The sequence below is a fragment of the Lissotriton helveticus genome, chromosome 5_1, assembly GCF_964261635.1.
Source record: "Lissotriton helveticus chromosome 5_1, aLisHel1.1, whole genome shotgun sequence".
Classification (NCBI taxonomy): domain Eukaryota; kingdom Metazoa; phylum Chordata; class Amphibia; order Caudata; family Salamandridae; genus Lissotriton; species Lissotriton helveticus.
In genome coordinates, this window is record NC_136065.1 from 2036589200 (window position 1) to 2036607076 (window position 17877).

A 17877-nucleotide genomic window follows, 5' to 3' on the forward strand; every position below is an offset into this window, starting at 1 on the left:
CAACAGTGTTAAACTGAAGGGTGGCCTCTCCCCCCCATTTCCATGGTGATGTTGGTCAGTATGATACACTGTTGAATGCAGATGCTAAGCCTGTGTTATCTGGACTTTCAAAAGCTTTCAATACAGAGCAATACAAAAACAACAATATTGAGAACTTGTAACGCCCATGTCTGCTATGGTTTAGGTAATATAACAGCCACGTCATACATGTAGACCTGTGATATTATGGTTAGTATATCAGTATGACCAGTGCCATCTTTGTCCTTCTTTTCTCAGTGTTTTGGTTGCCGCTCCTAACATCATCCATGTAGATGTCGCCGAGTCGGTAGCGATTCAAGTGGAGGGACTCACCAGTGCCGTCACAGTCGAAGTGTATTTTGAGAACCAGCTGAAAGGCAAGAGATGCTCCAACACCGAGACCTTCACCTTAAACAGTGCCAACAATTACATGGAGGTCAAGAAGCTGAAGGTATGAGCCATCTTTCACTCGTTCCATCTCTGCCCCAGCACAGCGACTCTCTCTGATCTCTGAAAGCACACTGAGAATCCTCCTCTCGGAATAGTTTAGTTTAATGAGGACCTAATCTCTCCCCGCTGCTGTCTGCAATGAATGTCCTCTCCTCTGCAGGTTGAGAATCCTCCCCTTTGTAAGTTTTATAGATTCCTCCCTTCTGTAGATCAATGGCCCTTCCTTTGCAGGTTATTGAGAACGCTCCCCTCTGATGTGAGAATCCTCCCCTCTGTAGATGAGAATCATCCACTTTGTAGATTATTGAGAATGCTTCTCTATATAGGCTGAGACCCTCTACTATTGGTTATTGCAGATCCTTCCTTCTGCAGGTTGAGAATCTTCCCCTTTGTAGGTGTTATAGATCCTCCCTTCTGTAGATTGATAACCCTTCCTTTTACAGGTTATTGAGAATGCTCCTGTCTAATATGAGAGCCCTCCCCTCTGTAGATGAGAATCGTCCTCCATGTAGATTATTGAGAATCCTCCTATTTATACGCTGAAACCCAGCCTACCATTTTTTTTTACATTATTGTTTTTTTTACAGAGTTTTATATACTGCGAACTTGACCCGAAGGTATCGTATATCAGAGCGCTTTACATAGCACCAGTTGCGTTACATGAGGACACATTCATTTTTGTTAGACACAGGGAGATTAAGTGATTTACCCAGACTCACAGGATGTTCAGCGTTATTGCCAAGACTCGAACCTGGTGCAGCAAATTCGAGGTCGACCGCCCAGCAGTTCTTACAGTCGCAGGTTGAGAATCCACCCTCTATAGATGAGAATTATCCGCTATGTACATTATTGAGTATCCTCCTATGTATAGGCTGAGACCCCCCTTCCCCACTATTGCTTAATGCAGACCCTCCCTACTGCAGGGTGAGAATCCACCCTCTGTAGATGAGAATCCTCCCCTATGTAGTTTATTGAGATTCCCCCTTCTATAGATTGATTACCCTTCCTTCTGCAGATTTTTGAGAACGCTCCCATCTGATGTGAGAATCCTCCCCTCTGTAGATGGAAACCATCCATGATGTAGATTATTGAGACTCCTCCTATGTATAGGTTGAGGCGACCCCATACTATTGGTTATTGCAGATCCTCCCTTCTGTAGGTTGAGAATCCTCCCCTTTGTAGCTTTTATAGATTTCTCCCTTCTGTAGATTGATAACCCTTCCTTCTGCAGGTTATTGAGAATGCTTCTCTCTGATGTGAGAATCCTCCCCTCTGAAGCGACAATTCCCCTCTGTAGCATGAGAATCACACACTGTGTAGAGGATTGAATCCTCGTATGTATAGGCTGCGAACCTCCCCTCCCCCCATCACTATTGGTTATTGTAGGTCCACCTTTCTGCAGGTTGAGAATCCAGCCCTTTGTAGGTTTTATAGATTCCTCCTTTCTACAGATCTATGACCCTTCCTTCTGCAGGTTATTGAGAACGCTCCAGTCGAACATGAGAATCCTCCCATTTGTAGATGTTATAGATTGCTCCCTTCTGTAGATTGATAACTCTTCCTTTTACAGGTTATTGAGAATGCTCCTCTCTGATGTGAGAATCCTCTCTTTTGTAGATGAGAATCATTCTCTTTTTAGTTAAAAATCCGCCCTTTTGTAGATTATTGAGAACTCTCCTTCTGCAGGTTGAAAATCCACCCCTTTGTAGGTGGTATAGATTCCCCCTTCTGTAGATTGATTACTCTTCCTTTTATCCTTTTATAGGTTCTTGAGAACACTCCCGTCTAATATGATTATCTTGTATGTACATTATTGAGAATCCTCCTATGTTTATTCTGAGATCCCCCCTACTATTAGTAATTGCAGATCCTCCCTTCTGCAGGTTGAGAATCCTCCTTTTTGTAGATGAGAATCATCCACTATGTACATCATTGAGAATCCTTCTATGTATAGGCTGAGACCCCCTACTATTGGTTCTTGCAGATACTCCCTTCTGCAGGTTAAGAATCCACCCTCTGTAGATGAGAATACCCCACTATGTAGATTATTGAGATTCATCGCTTCTGTAGATTGATAACCCTTCCTTTGCAGGTTATTGAGAATGCTCCCCTCAGATGAGAGAATCCTCCCCTCTGTAGATGGGAATCACCCACTATGTAGAATATTGAGAATCCTCCCCTGTATAGGCTGAGACCCCTACTATTGGCTATTGCAGATCCTCCCTTTTGTAGGTTGAGAATCCACCCTCTGTAGATGAGAATCATCCACTATGTACATTATTGAGAATCCTCCCATCTATAGGCTGAGACCCCCTCCTCTTGGTTATTGCAGGCCCTCCCTTCTGCAGGTTGAGAATCCTCCTCTCGTAGATGAGAATCATATGCTATGTACATTATTGAGAATCCTCATATGTATAGGCTGAGACCCCTCCTCTTGGTTTTTGCAGATCCTCACTTTTGTAGGTTGAGAATCCACTCTCTGTAGATGAGAATCATCCACTATGTGCATTATTGAGAATCCTCCTATGTTTATGCTGAGATCCCCCCCATTATTGGTAATTGCAGATCCTCCCATCTGCAGGTTGAGAATCCAGCCTCTGTAGATGAGAATCCTCCACTATGTAAATTCCCGCTTTGGTTGAGAATCCTCCCCGATACTAGTTATTAAAGCTCCTTTCCTCTGTAGAGTTTACTGTGCATCCTACCTATTTTAGGTACCAACAGTATTGTTTACATATCTTCTATGCGGGTTGGCATACCAAGAATTAAAAAGATCTTGCAAAGCAGGTAAGGTGCTTTGTCTTTTGAGTCCTAGCTAAAACATTAAAAAGCAGACAGCGCTGAAAAACCAAGTAAAAGTGATTTCTTTCTTTCTACAGTGCCTCTATGAGATATATAATTAATGCTTGATGATTCAGTGAAGTTTTGAGATGCAAATACTCCTTTATTAGTTGTAATGGGAGCACATCATCAGAGGCGGAACGGAACATAACAGCTAATAGCATGATGTGAGAGAAGGAAAGTCGTCTGTGTGGAACCAAAGCCCACTCTTTGTATGTTTTAAAGAACTGTTAACAATAGGTTGCTGACAGCGGCGCTGTCAAGAGAGACCAAAAATAAGAAAGGACTTACATTGGCACAAGTCAGTGTGACAGATGCAACTCTTTGTCAAAGTTACAACCGTCGAGGACCGGAGAATTGATCATAATTTTGCTTGAAAACACACAAGTGAAAGACAATTTAAATCCTCTGGACTGCAGAGGGTCTGAAGTTTACATCCTCTGCACTGCATAGGATCTGAAGTTTACATCCACTGGACTGCAGAGGATCTGCAGTTTACATCCTCTGGACTGCAGGGGGTCTGAAGTTTACATCCTCTGGACTGCATAGGGTCTGAAGTTTACATCCTCTGGACTGCAGAGGGTCTGAAGTTTACATCCTCTGGACTGCATAGGATCTGAAGATTACATCCTGTGGACTGCAGGGGGTCTGAAGTTTACATCCTCTGGACTGCATAGGGTCTGAAGTTTACATCCCCTGGACTGCATAGAGTCTGAAGTGTATATCCTCTGGACTGCATAGAGTCTAAATTTTACATCATCTGGACTGGAGAGGGTCTGAATGCTTTTACCCAGTGTGGGTATGCTGGGGAGGGGCAGGTAGGCGGTAGGGGGAGGGGAGGGGTGGCCTAAAGGCTTCCTTTCCTTTTAGGTGGAAGCACATTCCAGCAGGAGATATGAAAGCTGAATAATCTATGTTATTGCAGCCCACACATATTGACTAGTAAGGAGTTTTGGGTTGAGATGCAGAAGTAACTGAGGGGATACATAACACGAAATTTGACACGTTCACATAGACCAGTGTCTTCTTAAATGAGGTGCAAATCAGGGCAGTAGTTTTTGAGAACTGCCCGAATTTAACAAGGTGCCACACAGATTTTAAGGGGGATTATTTCATATATAACAGGAAACACATCCAGTAGTAAAATGGAACTGCCTGCCAGTCTGCCATTTCGAGGTTCACAAACTTCTAACAGGTTCAAACACAACAAACATCAGAGGAGCGGAAAGCTTTGTTTTGGCCACCATTACTCACCGCAAGATGACTCAAGAGCCACTCGTGCGCCCCATGTTGCATAAATTAATCACTGGTGTTGTGTGGCAAAGAAGCACATATCAACCCCAGGACGATTGAGGGACACCAAAGAAGGGCGGAGAAGGCCTTTTCATCAAATAATATAAAACTGTAACTTGAGATGTGTGGGCTTCTCTATGAGTCTGCAGACCCCGAAAGTTATTGTGGTCAGTGATGCTTATCAGGGTTTGTCATCCATGAACTGCCAGTAATCATGCTCAGTCCTGCTTCCTGAATAGTTTGTATATCTCACTAAACTAGAAAAATATTTACTGATGATGTAAAAATTTAAAATATTAACCACCCTGAGTACCCAAAAGGATAAGGGCATGTACTGTGCTCAAAGTCAGCTGGGTCAATTGCCATTCCTTTGGCAATGAGGCCAGGGAGTTGAGAACCTCTGTGGGGTTCCAAAGTATCAGTTTCATCTTGCTGCCACTACTTGCTCAGGAAGAAAACACTCCCAGAGTCTGGGAGTGTGATTGGCTCTCTTCTAAGAATGTCCCCAAAGGTTCCTCCTTCTCAGCTCCAGCGTCCATCTGTCCATCGTCCGCAGTCTGAGCAAGTCTGCCTGAGTCTTTCTTAAAGGTACATGCTTTGTGTGCCTCCACTGTTAATTCATTCCGACCTGTGCCTTCCCCATATATTAATCCTGACTCCTGCAATGTAATGTCTACAGCAAAGTAAGCCAATAATACTCAATTGAGCTTCTGTTTCTCACTGTGATCAAACACTTCAGTCACCAGATTCACCAACGTCATGCGTAAACTGCCCATCTGGATGCATTGCCTACAGAATTTTACAAGGCCTGGAACCAAACATGTACAGGAAAATATGGTCATTAGCTGGTGTTCTAGTCTTCTCAGGTTCCTGATGTATGTAGAAAATGTAATAATATGGCACTAATTCAAATACCAGTCCAAGATCTTTCTGCATTAATATATTTTCAACCCCATCACACTGCTGCAATTTCTAACCAAACTAAAAGAAAAAGAGATGGCGCTCTTGAGTCACTTCTCCTACTGGATAAATTATTTCTCGGTTTGTTAAGAAGGAGGATAACTACTACTGTTCAGATATAAAATCCCTCTCAGCTCACTCTTCAATTGGGTTCGTGAAAAAGGAGGGGTCACAAGTTTATATGTTTCATTTATTTTCCATTCATTAAGTGCTTGGTAACACCCAACGGTGTGTCCCTTCGCTCTAGATCGATCTCATAGAGTAGGGAGAAATTAAAGGGGGTTTGGTTTCCGAAGCAGACCGAGAAGAGGCTCATGCTGACTGACCAGAGCAAGACATCAGTGACCGGATGCCCCACCTACAGATTTTACGAACTCGCTTTACCTAGCTGGACTCTCTTACGCTACTCCCATTTCACGCCCTGAGGAAGCCCCTTGGCCTGTCGGCTGTACAAGGGGGCGAAACACGTGTTTATTTCTCACCTGTCCTATGATATATGCTCACTTTAATTGACTCTGCTAACAGAGTCAAGTACCAAAGAGATCCTCTGATGGAACAATAAATAGGAATTATTCCAGATAAAAGAGTGACGACTCCTACTTGTTCTGGCACTTTCTGGCACTTTCTCAAACTTATTACCCACAATGGGGAAGGGGTCTCCCATTGCCGAGAACAAGTGAACCCTGTAATTATTAGCTCTAATACTACAGGCCGACTTGGGCCCGGGACCCATTACCCCTTTTTCCTTTGACCACAAGAAGAGACCAGGGCTGAGCAGATCTTACTAAGCCCTGGGCAGAGACCTCTGCTCTGCCAGCGGAGTGTGCGGCGATTTGCCTCCTCCGTGTTCTGCGGAGAACGTGGAGAAGACAAATCTTCGCACACTCCGCAGCGGAGCAGAGTTGGCCAGCCCCAGCCTCCACCCGCCCTATTAGCAAGTAATTCTACATTTCTTAAAAGTAAATTAAAATCACTTACTTGTACTGCGGCATCCCCGGGCTGCCCTCCTCCTCTTCATCACCGTCTGGGTAATCCTTGAGAAAACTGCGCATGCGATCTCACCCGTGCATCCACATTTCTCGCATGAAATGCGCATGCACGGGCGTGCGTGCATGCACAGTTTTGAAATGCGTGGGCAAGAATTACTTGTTAATATAGGGGGGTGGTGGCGGGTGGCATAGCGGAGGGAGCGGAGTTCCAATGGGTTTGTTTGCAACTCTGTGGACCTCCGCGTAGCCCCGCTATGCCCACTACACCCAGGGTTAGACATTACACATTGCATGCTAAAGGGACCTGAATAGCCAGATTTTAGGTCCTTTACGAAAGGTCCTCTCTATTGGTTCTGCTCTCAAATTCGGTGGTAAAGAGTTCTATATCTTGGCCACCAGTTAACTGAATGAACAAGCCCCCCATCCGGGCCCTCAGCTATGGAGGCACCTGTACTAGATTAGCCCCAGCAAATCCTAAATTACGTGAGGGAGTACAGGGTATTACCATATAGCACAGGTATCTCGTGCCTTCGCCCGTCAGAATTGTGAGACAATGTCACATCGCCTTGTTGAGATGGATGTCCTTCTGCGAAGATTTAAAACTAAGCGGGCTGCCGCATTTTGAATCCATTGTAATTTCTTTAGACTGCCCTTGGTAGCACCAAGGTAAATGATGTCAAAGCATGCACAACGGTTTTCCTGGTCGTTAAAGTCAATTGGTCCAGGGTTTTGAGGGGTCCAAAGCATTTCCCGGCTCCGCTACTTATTTGACTCTCAAACAAAAATTTGGAGTCAATCCATACACCCACATTTTTAGTTTTGGATTTAGGCATGAAGGTTTGGCCTAAGGAATCCTGCCACCAAGCTGATGAACAGATAGAAGGTACTTTGCCCACTATCATTACCTCTGTTTTGTTGCCGCTTAATTTAAGGCAATTGTTGGTCATCCTGGAGGCTAGTTCTTCTACACAAAGGGCCAGATGTACGACCGTACAAGCGGTCACAAAAGGGTTTTAAGCCTGTTTGCAAATGCAAAATCGTGTGGCCCATTTACCAACCCTATTTTGTGAGTCGCTAATCAATTAATGACTCACAAAATAGAGTTAGCGACTCACTATTAGAAACCGGCGTTCTAAGGGCGTCCCTCCCTAATAGCGACTTCAAAACCTATGTATGAATGTTTTGCGATCGCAAATGCGGTGGCAAAACACTTCCAGTCTACCACCCTTCTCATAAGGGTGTTAAGGCACTCGCAAACGGGAAAGGGTCCCCAGGGGACCCCTTCCCCTTTGGGAAAGCATGCACAATTATTTTTTAAGGGCAGGCACTGGTTCCAGGGACCACCACCTGCCCTTAAAAAATATAACTAATAAAGTTTCATTTTTATTATTTAAATGCATCCCGTTTTCCTTTAAGGAAAACGGGATGCATTTAAAATAAATAATGCTTTATTTAAAAGCATTCCCAGAAGTGGAGGTCTGCTTACCCCAGCAGACCACCATCCCTGGGAGTGCCAGCCTTTCCAAATGGGGTGGCAAATGGTGACTGCCTCATTAATATTCATGAGGCATGCAAATTGCGACCCCAATGGGAATCGCAGCAAACAGTGTCTCAGATACAGTTGTACATAGCATTTTGCGACTCGCAAATTGCGACTCACAATTTGCGAGGCGCAAAATACTATGGTTGTACATCTGGTCCAAAGAGGGAATTGGGCCGCAGCAGCCTCCACATTTTGAGATGAGGTGACTATGAGCTGTGGATTGTCCGCATAAGATCCAATTTTCACATTGTACCTTTCTACAATTTCCACTAAGGGGCAGATGTGTACGAATAAAGTGGGACTCAGACTTAAACCCTGTGGTACCCTTTCCGATAGTGCAATGCTATCTGACATGTGCTGGCTTAGGCCAACTTGGAAGCTACGGGATTGGAGAAATGAAGTCATCCAGCGCAGCGCGGTGCCACAGACACCGCACAGCCTAAGCCTCTTAAGGACTAGGCTGTGTGATATGTTGTCAAAAGCCTCACTTAGATCTAGTAACACCAGAGTGGCTGTATGCCCTTCACCTGTACACCGTCTCAAAGTTTCAGTGGAAGAAGGAGGGCAAGTATTAGCTTTAATGTCCATTGCTGCACATTCCTTGTATAAGTTTTCAAGGAACCTTCATACTACTTCTAGTAGGGCAATCTCAGTGTGTTTTGGTGACATTCAGATTCTCCAAATACAGGAGGATTCTCTAAGTAATACCTCTATAGCAGCTGCCTTTCCCAAGAGTTTCAGCAGAAAATTTACATTAGTTATAAGGTAATAGTTCTTACAATTGTTGGAGTTTGTTGATCTTTTATTTAGTAAGAAAACAAAACAAAAATCATGGGGAAATTCCTAATTCTTTTATACACAGTCCGATCAGAGGAACACTCAATAGATTGATCAGTATAGGGATTTGTTACTGTGTTCTTGCTTCAATTCAAATACATTTCTCATAAATACCATATTATGTACTTACACATAGAAACATAAGATCCAATGCATCCTATTGTGCATGTGGCCCGTCATCTATAATTAAATCTGGGCAATTTAATAAACATATGGATTAAAATTTGTATGGGCCAGTTCCACAATTATTCATGTAAAAAAAGGAAGGGGAGAGAGAAAGGGTTCCAACAAGATCTCTTTAGGGAAACCCTCCAAATTTTGCATTTGTGCAACAATTACTGTTTGGTTGTCTGTATTCTAAGACTAAGTGGTAGGAATGGTCCAATTTCGCTACGGAAAACAAAGGATTATTCATCAGTGAGAAGCAAGGCTCAATTATTTCTTGATATTCAAGTCATTTTAGAATTTCTCTAACTGGACGTTTAGCTTAATCTTTTATGGGTTATTGTGGTTGCACTTGTTGGGCTGGACCTCATGGGTATTATACGGTAAGATGAATCTTCTTCCCAGTCCAAGGAGGGGTTCTGGCCATTTCTAGTCAAGGCCATGACCAATATATTGCATACCGTGCAGTGGGCGTTCGTACTATGGGGGGCGTAACGGGGGGGCATATATATTGAGGTTCCTCGTCTATCTGTACCTACTTATTCTAACTCATTTCCATCCCTGCTCCTCTCTTCTTCACTATATGTCTGTATCGGGTGTTCCCAGGCAACAAGTAGTTCCTTTCACTTTTCAACTATAGGGTGCGGCGTCTTAATCCATTTGATTCTTCTCTGATTAAGGCTGTACCTTCTGTTCCAGCCCAGCTGGTTACATCTCATTTCCACGTTCCTATCAGTGGCCCAGTGGTAGGTTTCCAGGACATTTCTATCCTCCTTTTGGCTAGAGCCATGGCAAGATCTACAGGCCTACTGGTCAGTGGAAAAGCCCCAGCAAACACACTTCGGCCATGGTGTTTAACGTGTGCCCCAATATATCATTGATCCTTAATAATACTGCCTCCCAAAATGGACGCAACACAGTACAGGCCCAGGTCATAGGTATAAAATCTACATCTGAAAGTGACAGTTAGTTATAGATTCCTTACCTTTAGAATTACTCCTAGACGGCAGGCTAGATCCAGAGGATTTTTTCTTAGCAGTACCTGCGCGTTGGTGGGTGGCTTCGGTCGACCGCGCGTCCGTCATCGGCATTGTGGTCGCCAGGATGACTTTGCAGGGTCAACTTAGATGCCCACCCCTGCGTCCTGATGTCAGTTCTTTCTTTTTCTTCGCCAGCCTAGTGCAGATCTGGAGAGAGCTACCTCTTTAGTCCCTTTTTGACTCCACTTCTTCAACGTTATGTCGACTTCTTTTTTGAGTCTTTGACTCCTGGTGCGCGAGGGATGCCCTATCGTTGGACCGGCTTCGAGCTTTGCGAGGCCTGTCACAAGTTGATGTCTGCACCTCATGTGCCTTTGGTGTTTGGAGCGTACCACGACCCGAAGTTGTGCCTCGACTGCCAGGCCATGAATCCAAAGTCTTTGCGGGAGCATTCTCGAAAGCTCTTGGAGGCCCAGCGGTCGGCTAGGATCGCTCCTGGTCTCGTTCGAGAGGAAGGTCTCGAGACCGCTCGCGGAGCCACCACACCTCGTCCCATTCCAAGTCTTCGAAGTACTTGGATACGTCGAAGCACAAAAAGAACGCGAAGAAGCACCAGGGCTCTTTGTCTTCTTCCCGTCAGTTGGCTGACACAACGTGGTTCCCGGAGCGGCATTGCTCTAAGGCTCCATCTCCTGACGTTTCCGGGAGCCGGGGCGTCCCCTGCCCAGCATCGTATGTTTTACAAAGCCCTCAACCCTATCTTTGGGCAACCTGACTCCGCTGGTGCCCCTTAGGGCCCCGCGGACCCGGTTGGAGGTTTTGATACCGGCGGCTCCGGCCCCAGCGGGCCCCTTTAGATCAGGCCCTGGATCCAGATCAATGCCGGTCCATCTTACCCGACCTTCCTGGGCACCGAAGCCTTCGACGTAAGCCGTGGCCCTGGCCGATGCTGTCCCCATCCTCGGCCCGAGATGGCCCAGAGCCGGACCGAGGTTGAATCCAACGCCAGAGGGGACTTTTGTTCCCATGTTCATCTCTGGAGTTACCTATTGCCCAGGAGGTGGTGATGAGGATTTGGAGGGGTTGCCGGACGCCAGTGGTCTGTACCCTTCTTCAGACCCTGGCATGCTTTCTCCCCCTATCGTGGCTACAGAGGAGTGAGCTTCTCACGCTGTGGTGGTGCGAAGGGCAGCCAAAGCCTTGGGCCTGGAGCTCCCTTCAGTTGCGGTCAGGACTAATCTCCTGAAAAAGGTGCTTCAGCCTGCAGCAGCCTTCTCTGAGCACCTTCAGCCCATCAACAAAGCCCTCCCTGATGTCAGTCTGGGCACCTGGTCCAAGCCCAGTGCACAGGCTCCTATCGAAAGGACGATTGCCCGCTGCTTCTGCCCGGCTCCAGTCGACCCAGTTTACCTCACCCTCCACGTCCGGCCTAGTGTAGCCACCACTCTACGCAAACTGCCCAGTCTCTGCATGGACGCAGAGGTGGGACCCAGCGACCTCGCGGGTCTGGGAGCCAGTGGGCGGGCACTCCACCCTTTCCACCCTGCAGAAGCCCCAAACCCTCCTAGTCAAACCCTTCAGGACCATCAGCGGCCAGTGGGTGACAGGATTCGCCATCACCTCCCCCACTGGCAATCCATCACGTCAGACAGGTGGGTTTTGCAAATAGCCCGAAGGGGCTACTCCCTCCCCTTCGAGACTACCCCTCCCTCCATGCCCCCGTCTTTTTATCGCATGTCCGAGGATCATTTGGCGCTTCTCCACCAGGAAGTTTCCGCTCTCTTGGCCAAGGGAGCTATTGAAAGAGTATCTGCGCCAGAATTTGGTCGTGTTTGCTATTCCGCTACTTTCTGGTACCCAAGAAGGACAAAGGCCTGCATCCTATCCTAGACCTCAGGGCCCTTAACCACTTTCTCCGGAAGGAGAAGTTCAAAATGCTCATGTTGAGTCAGGTCCTGTCTGCACTCGACCCTGAAAACTGGATGGTGTCGCTAGACTTTCAGGACTCCTATTTCCTTATTTCCGTCCTGCTAGCCCACAGATGCTATTTACGGTTAACGGTAGGCCACAAGCATTTTCACCTCACCGTGCTCCCCTACGGCCTTACCAGTGCCCCACGGTGTTCACGAAAGTGATAGCAGATCAGGGTTTCCCTATCTCGATGACTGGCTGTTGAAGGCGGGCTAGTCCCAGACTGTTGTCTCCCACCTCCAGACTACGGTGGACCTCCTGCATTCGCTGGGGTTCACTATCAACGTCCCAAAGTCACACCTGACCCCCTCTCAGACGCTCCCTTTCATCGGTGCTGTTCTGGACATTCTGGCAGTTTCGTGCCTATCTCCTGAGCAAGCGAGTCCAGGATATTCGGGCTATGATACCGATGTTTCAGCCTCTATCAGGCTGCAGGGCCTCGTGATCTTCTCCATCCTGATGGTAGTTCATGCCAAATGGCATATGCAGGCTCTGCAGTGGGCACAGCACAAGGGGAATCTTTTTGACTATGTGCAGATCTCAGAGGGAACTGCACAACAATTGTGGTGGTAGCTAACAAACCAAACTTGGGTCAGAGGCTAATCCCTCTCCCTTCCCCAACCAGATCTCACATTGGTGACAGATTTGACACTTCTGGGCTGGGTTGGCCATCTGTAAGAGGCGGGGATCAGAGGCATCTGGTCTCCGGCTGAGTCCAGGCTCCATATCAACCTGTTGGAGCTTCGGGCGATCCCCCTGGTACTGAAAGCATTTTCCCTCTCTCAAAGGCAAACTGGTGCAGGAGTTCACCTACAACACCACTGCCATGTGGTACTGCAGCAAATAGGGCAAGTGGGGTTGTGAGGCCTGTGTCAAGAGGCTGTTCGCATCTGGACATGGCTGGAACATCAGGGCATGGCCCAGGTGGTTCAACACCTGGCAGGTTCTCTGAATGCCAGGGCGGACAAACTCAGCCGTCGGTACCTGGTGAATCACGAATGGCCTCTTCACTCAGAGGTGGTGCAAGATCTCTTTCAGAGGTGGGGAGATCCTTGGTTAGATCTGTTTGCCACCGAAGAGAACGCGCAATGTCAGCAGTTCTGCACTTTGGAGTTTCCGAGGTGGCACTCTGCAACGCTTTTCGTCGAGAGTAGAGTCATGGCCTCCTGCACACCTTTCCGCCTGTACCAATTCTGCCCCGAGTGCTGAAGAAGATCAAGTGCGACTGGGCCCAAGTTATTCTCATGGCTCCTAAGCATGGCTGTCGATCCTCCGATCAGACTGCCCCTTTGGGAGGATCTTCTGTTGCAGCAGCAGGGGACAGTTCTTCACCTGAACCTGTCCAGCCTCCACCCCTTTGCGTAGAGATTGAGTGGCAACAGTTAACAGCTTTTGAACTTCCACCCGAAGTTTTAGTGTCATTTTGGCACCCATGTGTCCCTCCACTAAAATGGTATACACCTGTAGCTGAAATAAGTGTGTGGCATGGTGCAGAACAGTCCTGAAGCACCCTTTACATTTGCCGATTAACTCATAGCACACATTTGCATTTCATTCAGGCAAGCAGGCACCCTGGCATGAAGGATTGTTTTACCTGTCAGCCCAGCCTTTTTGTTTCGCAGGAGACTCAATTAACCTCAGATGAAGCATTTTAATGATGGAATGAAGCACATATTTTGGATGCCAGGTAAAAGTGATTCCTGGAAATGCGCGCCCCCCTCCACGAGTACAGGGCCCCCCCTGGGGATTGTGTCTCACAGATTGAATACCTCTGGTCTACAGGTAGGGCCAAGGGATGGATGTATGACGTTAGCACGCATACTTTTACCACGCATACCATTACCACGCAATTTTTACAACGCAGGACCCTTTACCACGAATACCTTTACAACGCAATACACTACAACGCAAGTACTTTTACAACGCATACCATTACAACGTAAGTATAGGTAAGTATATAATATGTTAAAATAATGTAATTATTAATATTTTTTTTAAGTTAATAAATTGTTAGTTTAATATTAATTTTTTTTTTTTTTTGTAAAATTTTTATTTTTGATTTGCAAATATGTTAAAAATACCCCTGTACCCCAAAACCCAAACCCAGCCCTGAAATCTAAAAATACCCCTGTACCCCAAAACCCAAACCCAGCCCTGAAATCTAAAAATACCCCTGTACCCCAAAACCCAAACCCAAACCCTGAAACCTAAAAATACCCCTGTACCCCAAAACCCAAACCCAGCCCTGAAACCTAAAAATACCCCTGTACCCCAAAACCCAAACCCAGCCCTGAAACCTAAAAATACCCCTGTACCCCAAAACCCAAACCCAGCCCTGAACCCTAAAAATACCCCTTTACCCAAAAACTGAAAACTGACCCGGAACCCTAAAAATACCCCTTACCCAAAAACTGAAAACTGACCCTGAACCCTAAAAATACCCCTTTACCCAAAAACTGAAAACTGACCCTGAACCCTAAAAATACCCCTTTACCCAAAAACTGAAAACTGACCCTGAACCCTAAAAATACCCCTTTACCCAAAAACTGAAAACTGACCCTGAACCCTAAAAATACCCCTTTACCCCAAAACTGAAAACTGACCCTGAACCCTAAAAATACCCCTTTACCCAAAAACTGAAAACTGACCCTGAACCCTAAAAATACCCCTTTACCCAAAAACCCAAACATATAACATTTTTAAAATAATTATATACTTACCAATACTTACGTTGTAATGGTATGCGTTGTAAAGGTATATGCGTTGTAAAATCTTGCGTTGTAATGGTATGCGTGGTAAAAGTTTTTGCGTTGTAAAAGTTTAGTTGTAATGGTAGTGCGTTGTAAAAATTGCGTGGTAAACGTTGCATACCCCGGGGGATCGTCGCAAGGTACCAACAGGAGTTCAAACCTTCCCAGAAAACCCAAGGCTGTGTCAGAACCCACCACACCATCCTTCAAATAAATCAGGAGACCATCTGGGTATAAAGAGATGGTGTAGGTCACAATCTGCATCTATTTACCATTCGGTGCAGAAAATTAGGTCCTGAGGAAGAAATATGTGTGGCAACGCGCTTAGGAGTGAGCAGAATCACAGCCCACAAAAAGCCAACAGAGAGGTTTGACATATATGAAGGTCGGTTCTTCGATATGGGCATTCAATATGATGAAGTCCCCGCTGTTTGGAACGAAACGTTTTGGCAGAGCAGCATGTGTTAAATAAGGATTTATACTCAATGGAAAAAAGTACAAATAAAGGTTTTGAAATGACAAGACTGACTGGACTTCATTACCGGGCACACCTCCTTTTGCTTTATTTATTAAAGATCTGGAACACAGGGACACTGCACATTGACAGGTGCTGGAGTGATTGTGTGCAGGAGTCTGGAATAAATTAAACTAGCGTGAGGTGCAGATCTGAAGGTCCGCCGTTGGGTTCTTTTCAGTTGAGATGGTGTAATCTTGCCCATCTACTATCAACCACATCCCTTCACATCGCTGTCGAAACAATGTTGCTAGAGGCTCAATTGCCAAGGCAAGTAAAAGGGGCGACAAAGGGCATCCGCTCCGAGTGCCACAAAAAATCCCATATTGTGCAGATACTTTTTTGCCCATCTTAACTCTTGCCGTGGGGCATAAATATCAGACTCTCACCCATTTTATCCAACCTTTCCCGAGACCCATATGTATCATGGTGTCAAATAAATAACCCCAGTCTATTGTATCGAAAGCCTTTTCCAGGTCAATCGATAAAATAGCCGCCTGCGTGAGAGAACATGCCTCTGAGTGATACAAAACAGAATAGAGTATTCTGAGATTGAATTATGTATTTCAGGATGGAATAAAACCATTTTGGGCAGTATGTATTAGAGTCCGCATATAGGGGAACAATTGGTGCGCCAAAACCTTACTAAGTATATTGAAATCTATGTTAAGCATGGAGAGTGGTCAATAATCTACCACCCAGGCTCCTGAGACTGTCGTTTTGGGAAGCGGGATAACAAGTGCGTTCCGCCTGGATTCAGGAAGTCTTCCAAGTCTCAGGGACTCGGCATAGAGAGTCACCAAGTATGGTGTCAATTTGGAAGCATACACTTCACTTAATAAAATTCAGCAGGGAGACCATCTGGTCCCGGCAGATGGTCTCCGGGACCACTTAAAAGTGCCCCACATATCCGTCGGTCGTAGCACGCCCAGTCCCGCAGCGAGGCAGGAAGAGCCCGATGATGAAGCATGCCACCAAGGGACCTTTTGGTGGTTGAGGGTTATTTTAGAAAATGTATTGTTTCTTCCATGCTAGAAACCTAACGGTTCGATTGGGTTTAGTTACTTTTTGGAAGGTTAGCACTACATTTTGTAACTCATAGTGGACTCTTTCTGTTTTTTCATAGTTCATAGAGGAGGTTGAGTCCATGACTGATCATACCTCTTCACTCCCCTTTATGTTTTTTGCTATATTATGTAGTCACCCATTACTGACTGAACCCACAACAGTGACACCACCAATACTTCCCATATTGTTCTTCGTCCAGGCTGCATTTCGGGCTAACCATTTGAAACTGTAAAGAAATATAGTGGAGCCATGCGTTGGAGTAATGAATTAACTCATGTGTTGGAGTAATGAATAAACATTTAGAGGATTGTCAGAGGTACGGTGGGATGGATTTGGCAGATGGTAATCATGGTGGTCAGCACTTAATTGGGTTCATAAAGTTTCTTCTCTGCCACCACTAGAATCTCAATGACTGATGAAAAGTTTGTCGATCTCCATCTGCTTGTTGTTGCTCAGCATGCACAGTACGGTTTAGCTGTTGCTGACTATCAGCTCATTTTCGTATCTATGTTTCCATAGTTTGGTGAGGTTGTACAATATCTCACTTTTGACATCACTTGTAATACATTCGCTAGGAACCAATCAGAAAACAGCCTGAAAAGATCACTATAGTTTGTCTTCGGCTTTTTTTCTTTTTCAGAAATGTATAATAAGGCTAAATCACACATTATGCCATGGGCAATGTTCTCCAAAAACACATACAGTCTTTAGGGTAGCTAGGCTTTCCCTCTGTTCATATGGATTATTGTTGATGAGGGTGCTTTCATAGAGTCTGAGAGGCCTTCTTCACATCACAGTCTTTTCCAATTTGAGTCCTTTATGAAGAGTCCCATGGTTTGCCAGAGCCCTGAGGAAGAGATGGGTAAATAATGTTTGAACCAAGTATTAAGTTATGAATATTAGAGACAGAAATATTGCAAATAAAAGAAAATGATACAAAAATATCATCATGCAAAAATAATGCTGTCAAGAATTTTGGGGGTCATTAGGATGGCGGGCGGATTGAGCCAGGCTGGCGGTAGCCACCGCCGGCCTGGCGGGGGCAATCCGCCCGTCATACTCAGTTAAATGCTCCCCCACCATATTAGTATGGCAGGGGTAGTGGGCGGACGGAAAGACCGTCCGCCGCTTTTCCGCCCCGGTCGCATTGCGGCCGGGGCGGAAAAGGTTTAATATGGTGGCGGTGTCTATCAGACACCGCCAGCCATATTACAATGGGCCAGAACAGATTCCTTTCCGTGGCGGTGATGCCGCCACGGAAAGGCATGCGGTCTTCAATTCGGGGGCCCCCTGCGGGCCCCCAAAGTGAAGGCGAGGTGGGGGGTGCACATTGGGGGTACCTGTGGTACCCCCTAGCATTTGCATATGCGGTAGGCACCGCGTGGTGCCTGCCGCTTTGTGTATGCAAATGCATACATGGATTTATAGCATTGTGGCGGGCGGTGCTGAGAGCACCGCCCGCCACAATGTTATAAATGCAGGATGCGCCCGCCACTGT

The 17877-nt window shown here is 46.0% G+C and overlaps 1 protein-coding gene across 1 annotated transcript in view; it reads left to right on the forward strand.

The window, feature by feature from the left end:
- The window catches only part of LOC144756224 (complement C4-like), a 1111910-nt gene that overhangs the window by 41469 nt on the left and 1052564 nt on the right, over positions 1 to 17877 (forward strand). Inside the window, exon 2 of the mRNA XM_078645841.1 lies at positions 277 to 469. Coding sequence (XP_078501967.1) covers positions 277 to 469 — 193 coding nt within the window. The remainder of the gene's footprint in view (positions 1 to 276; positions 470 to 17877) is intronic.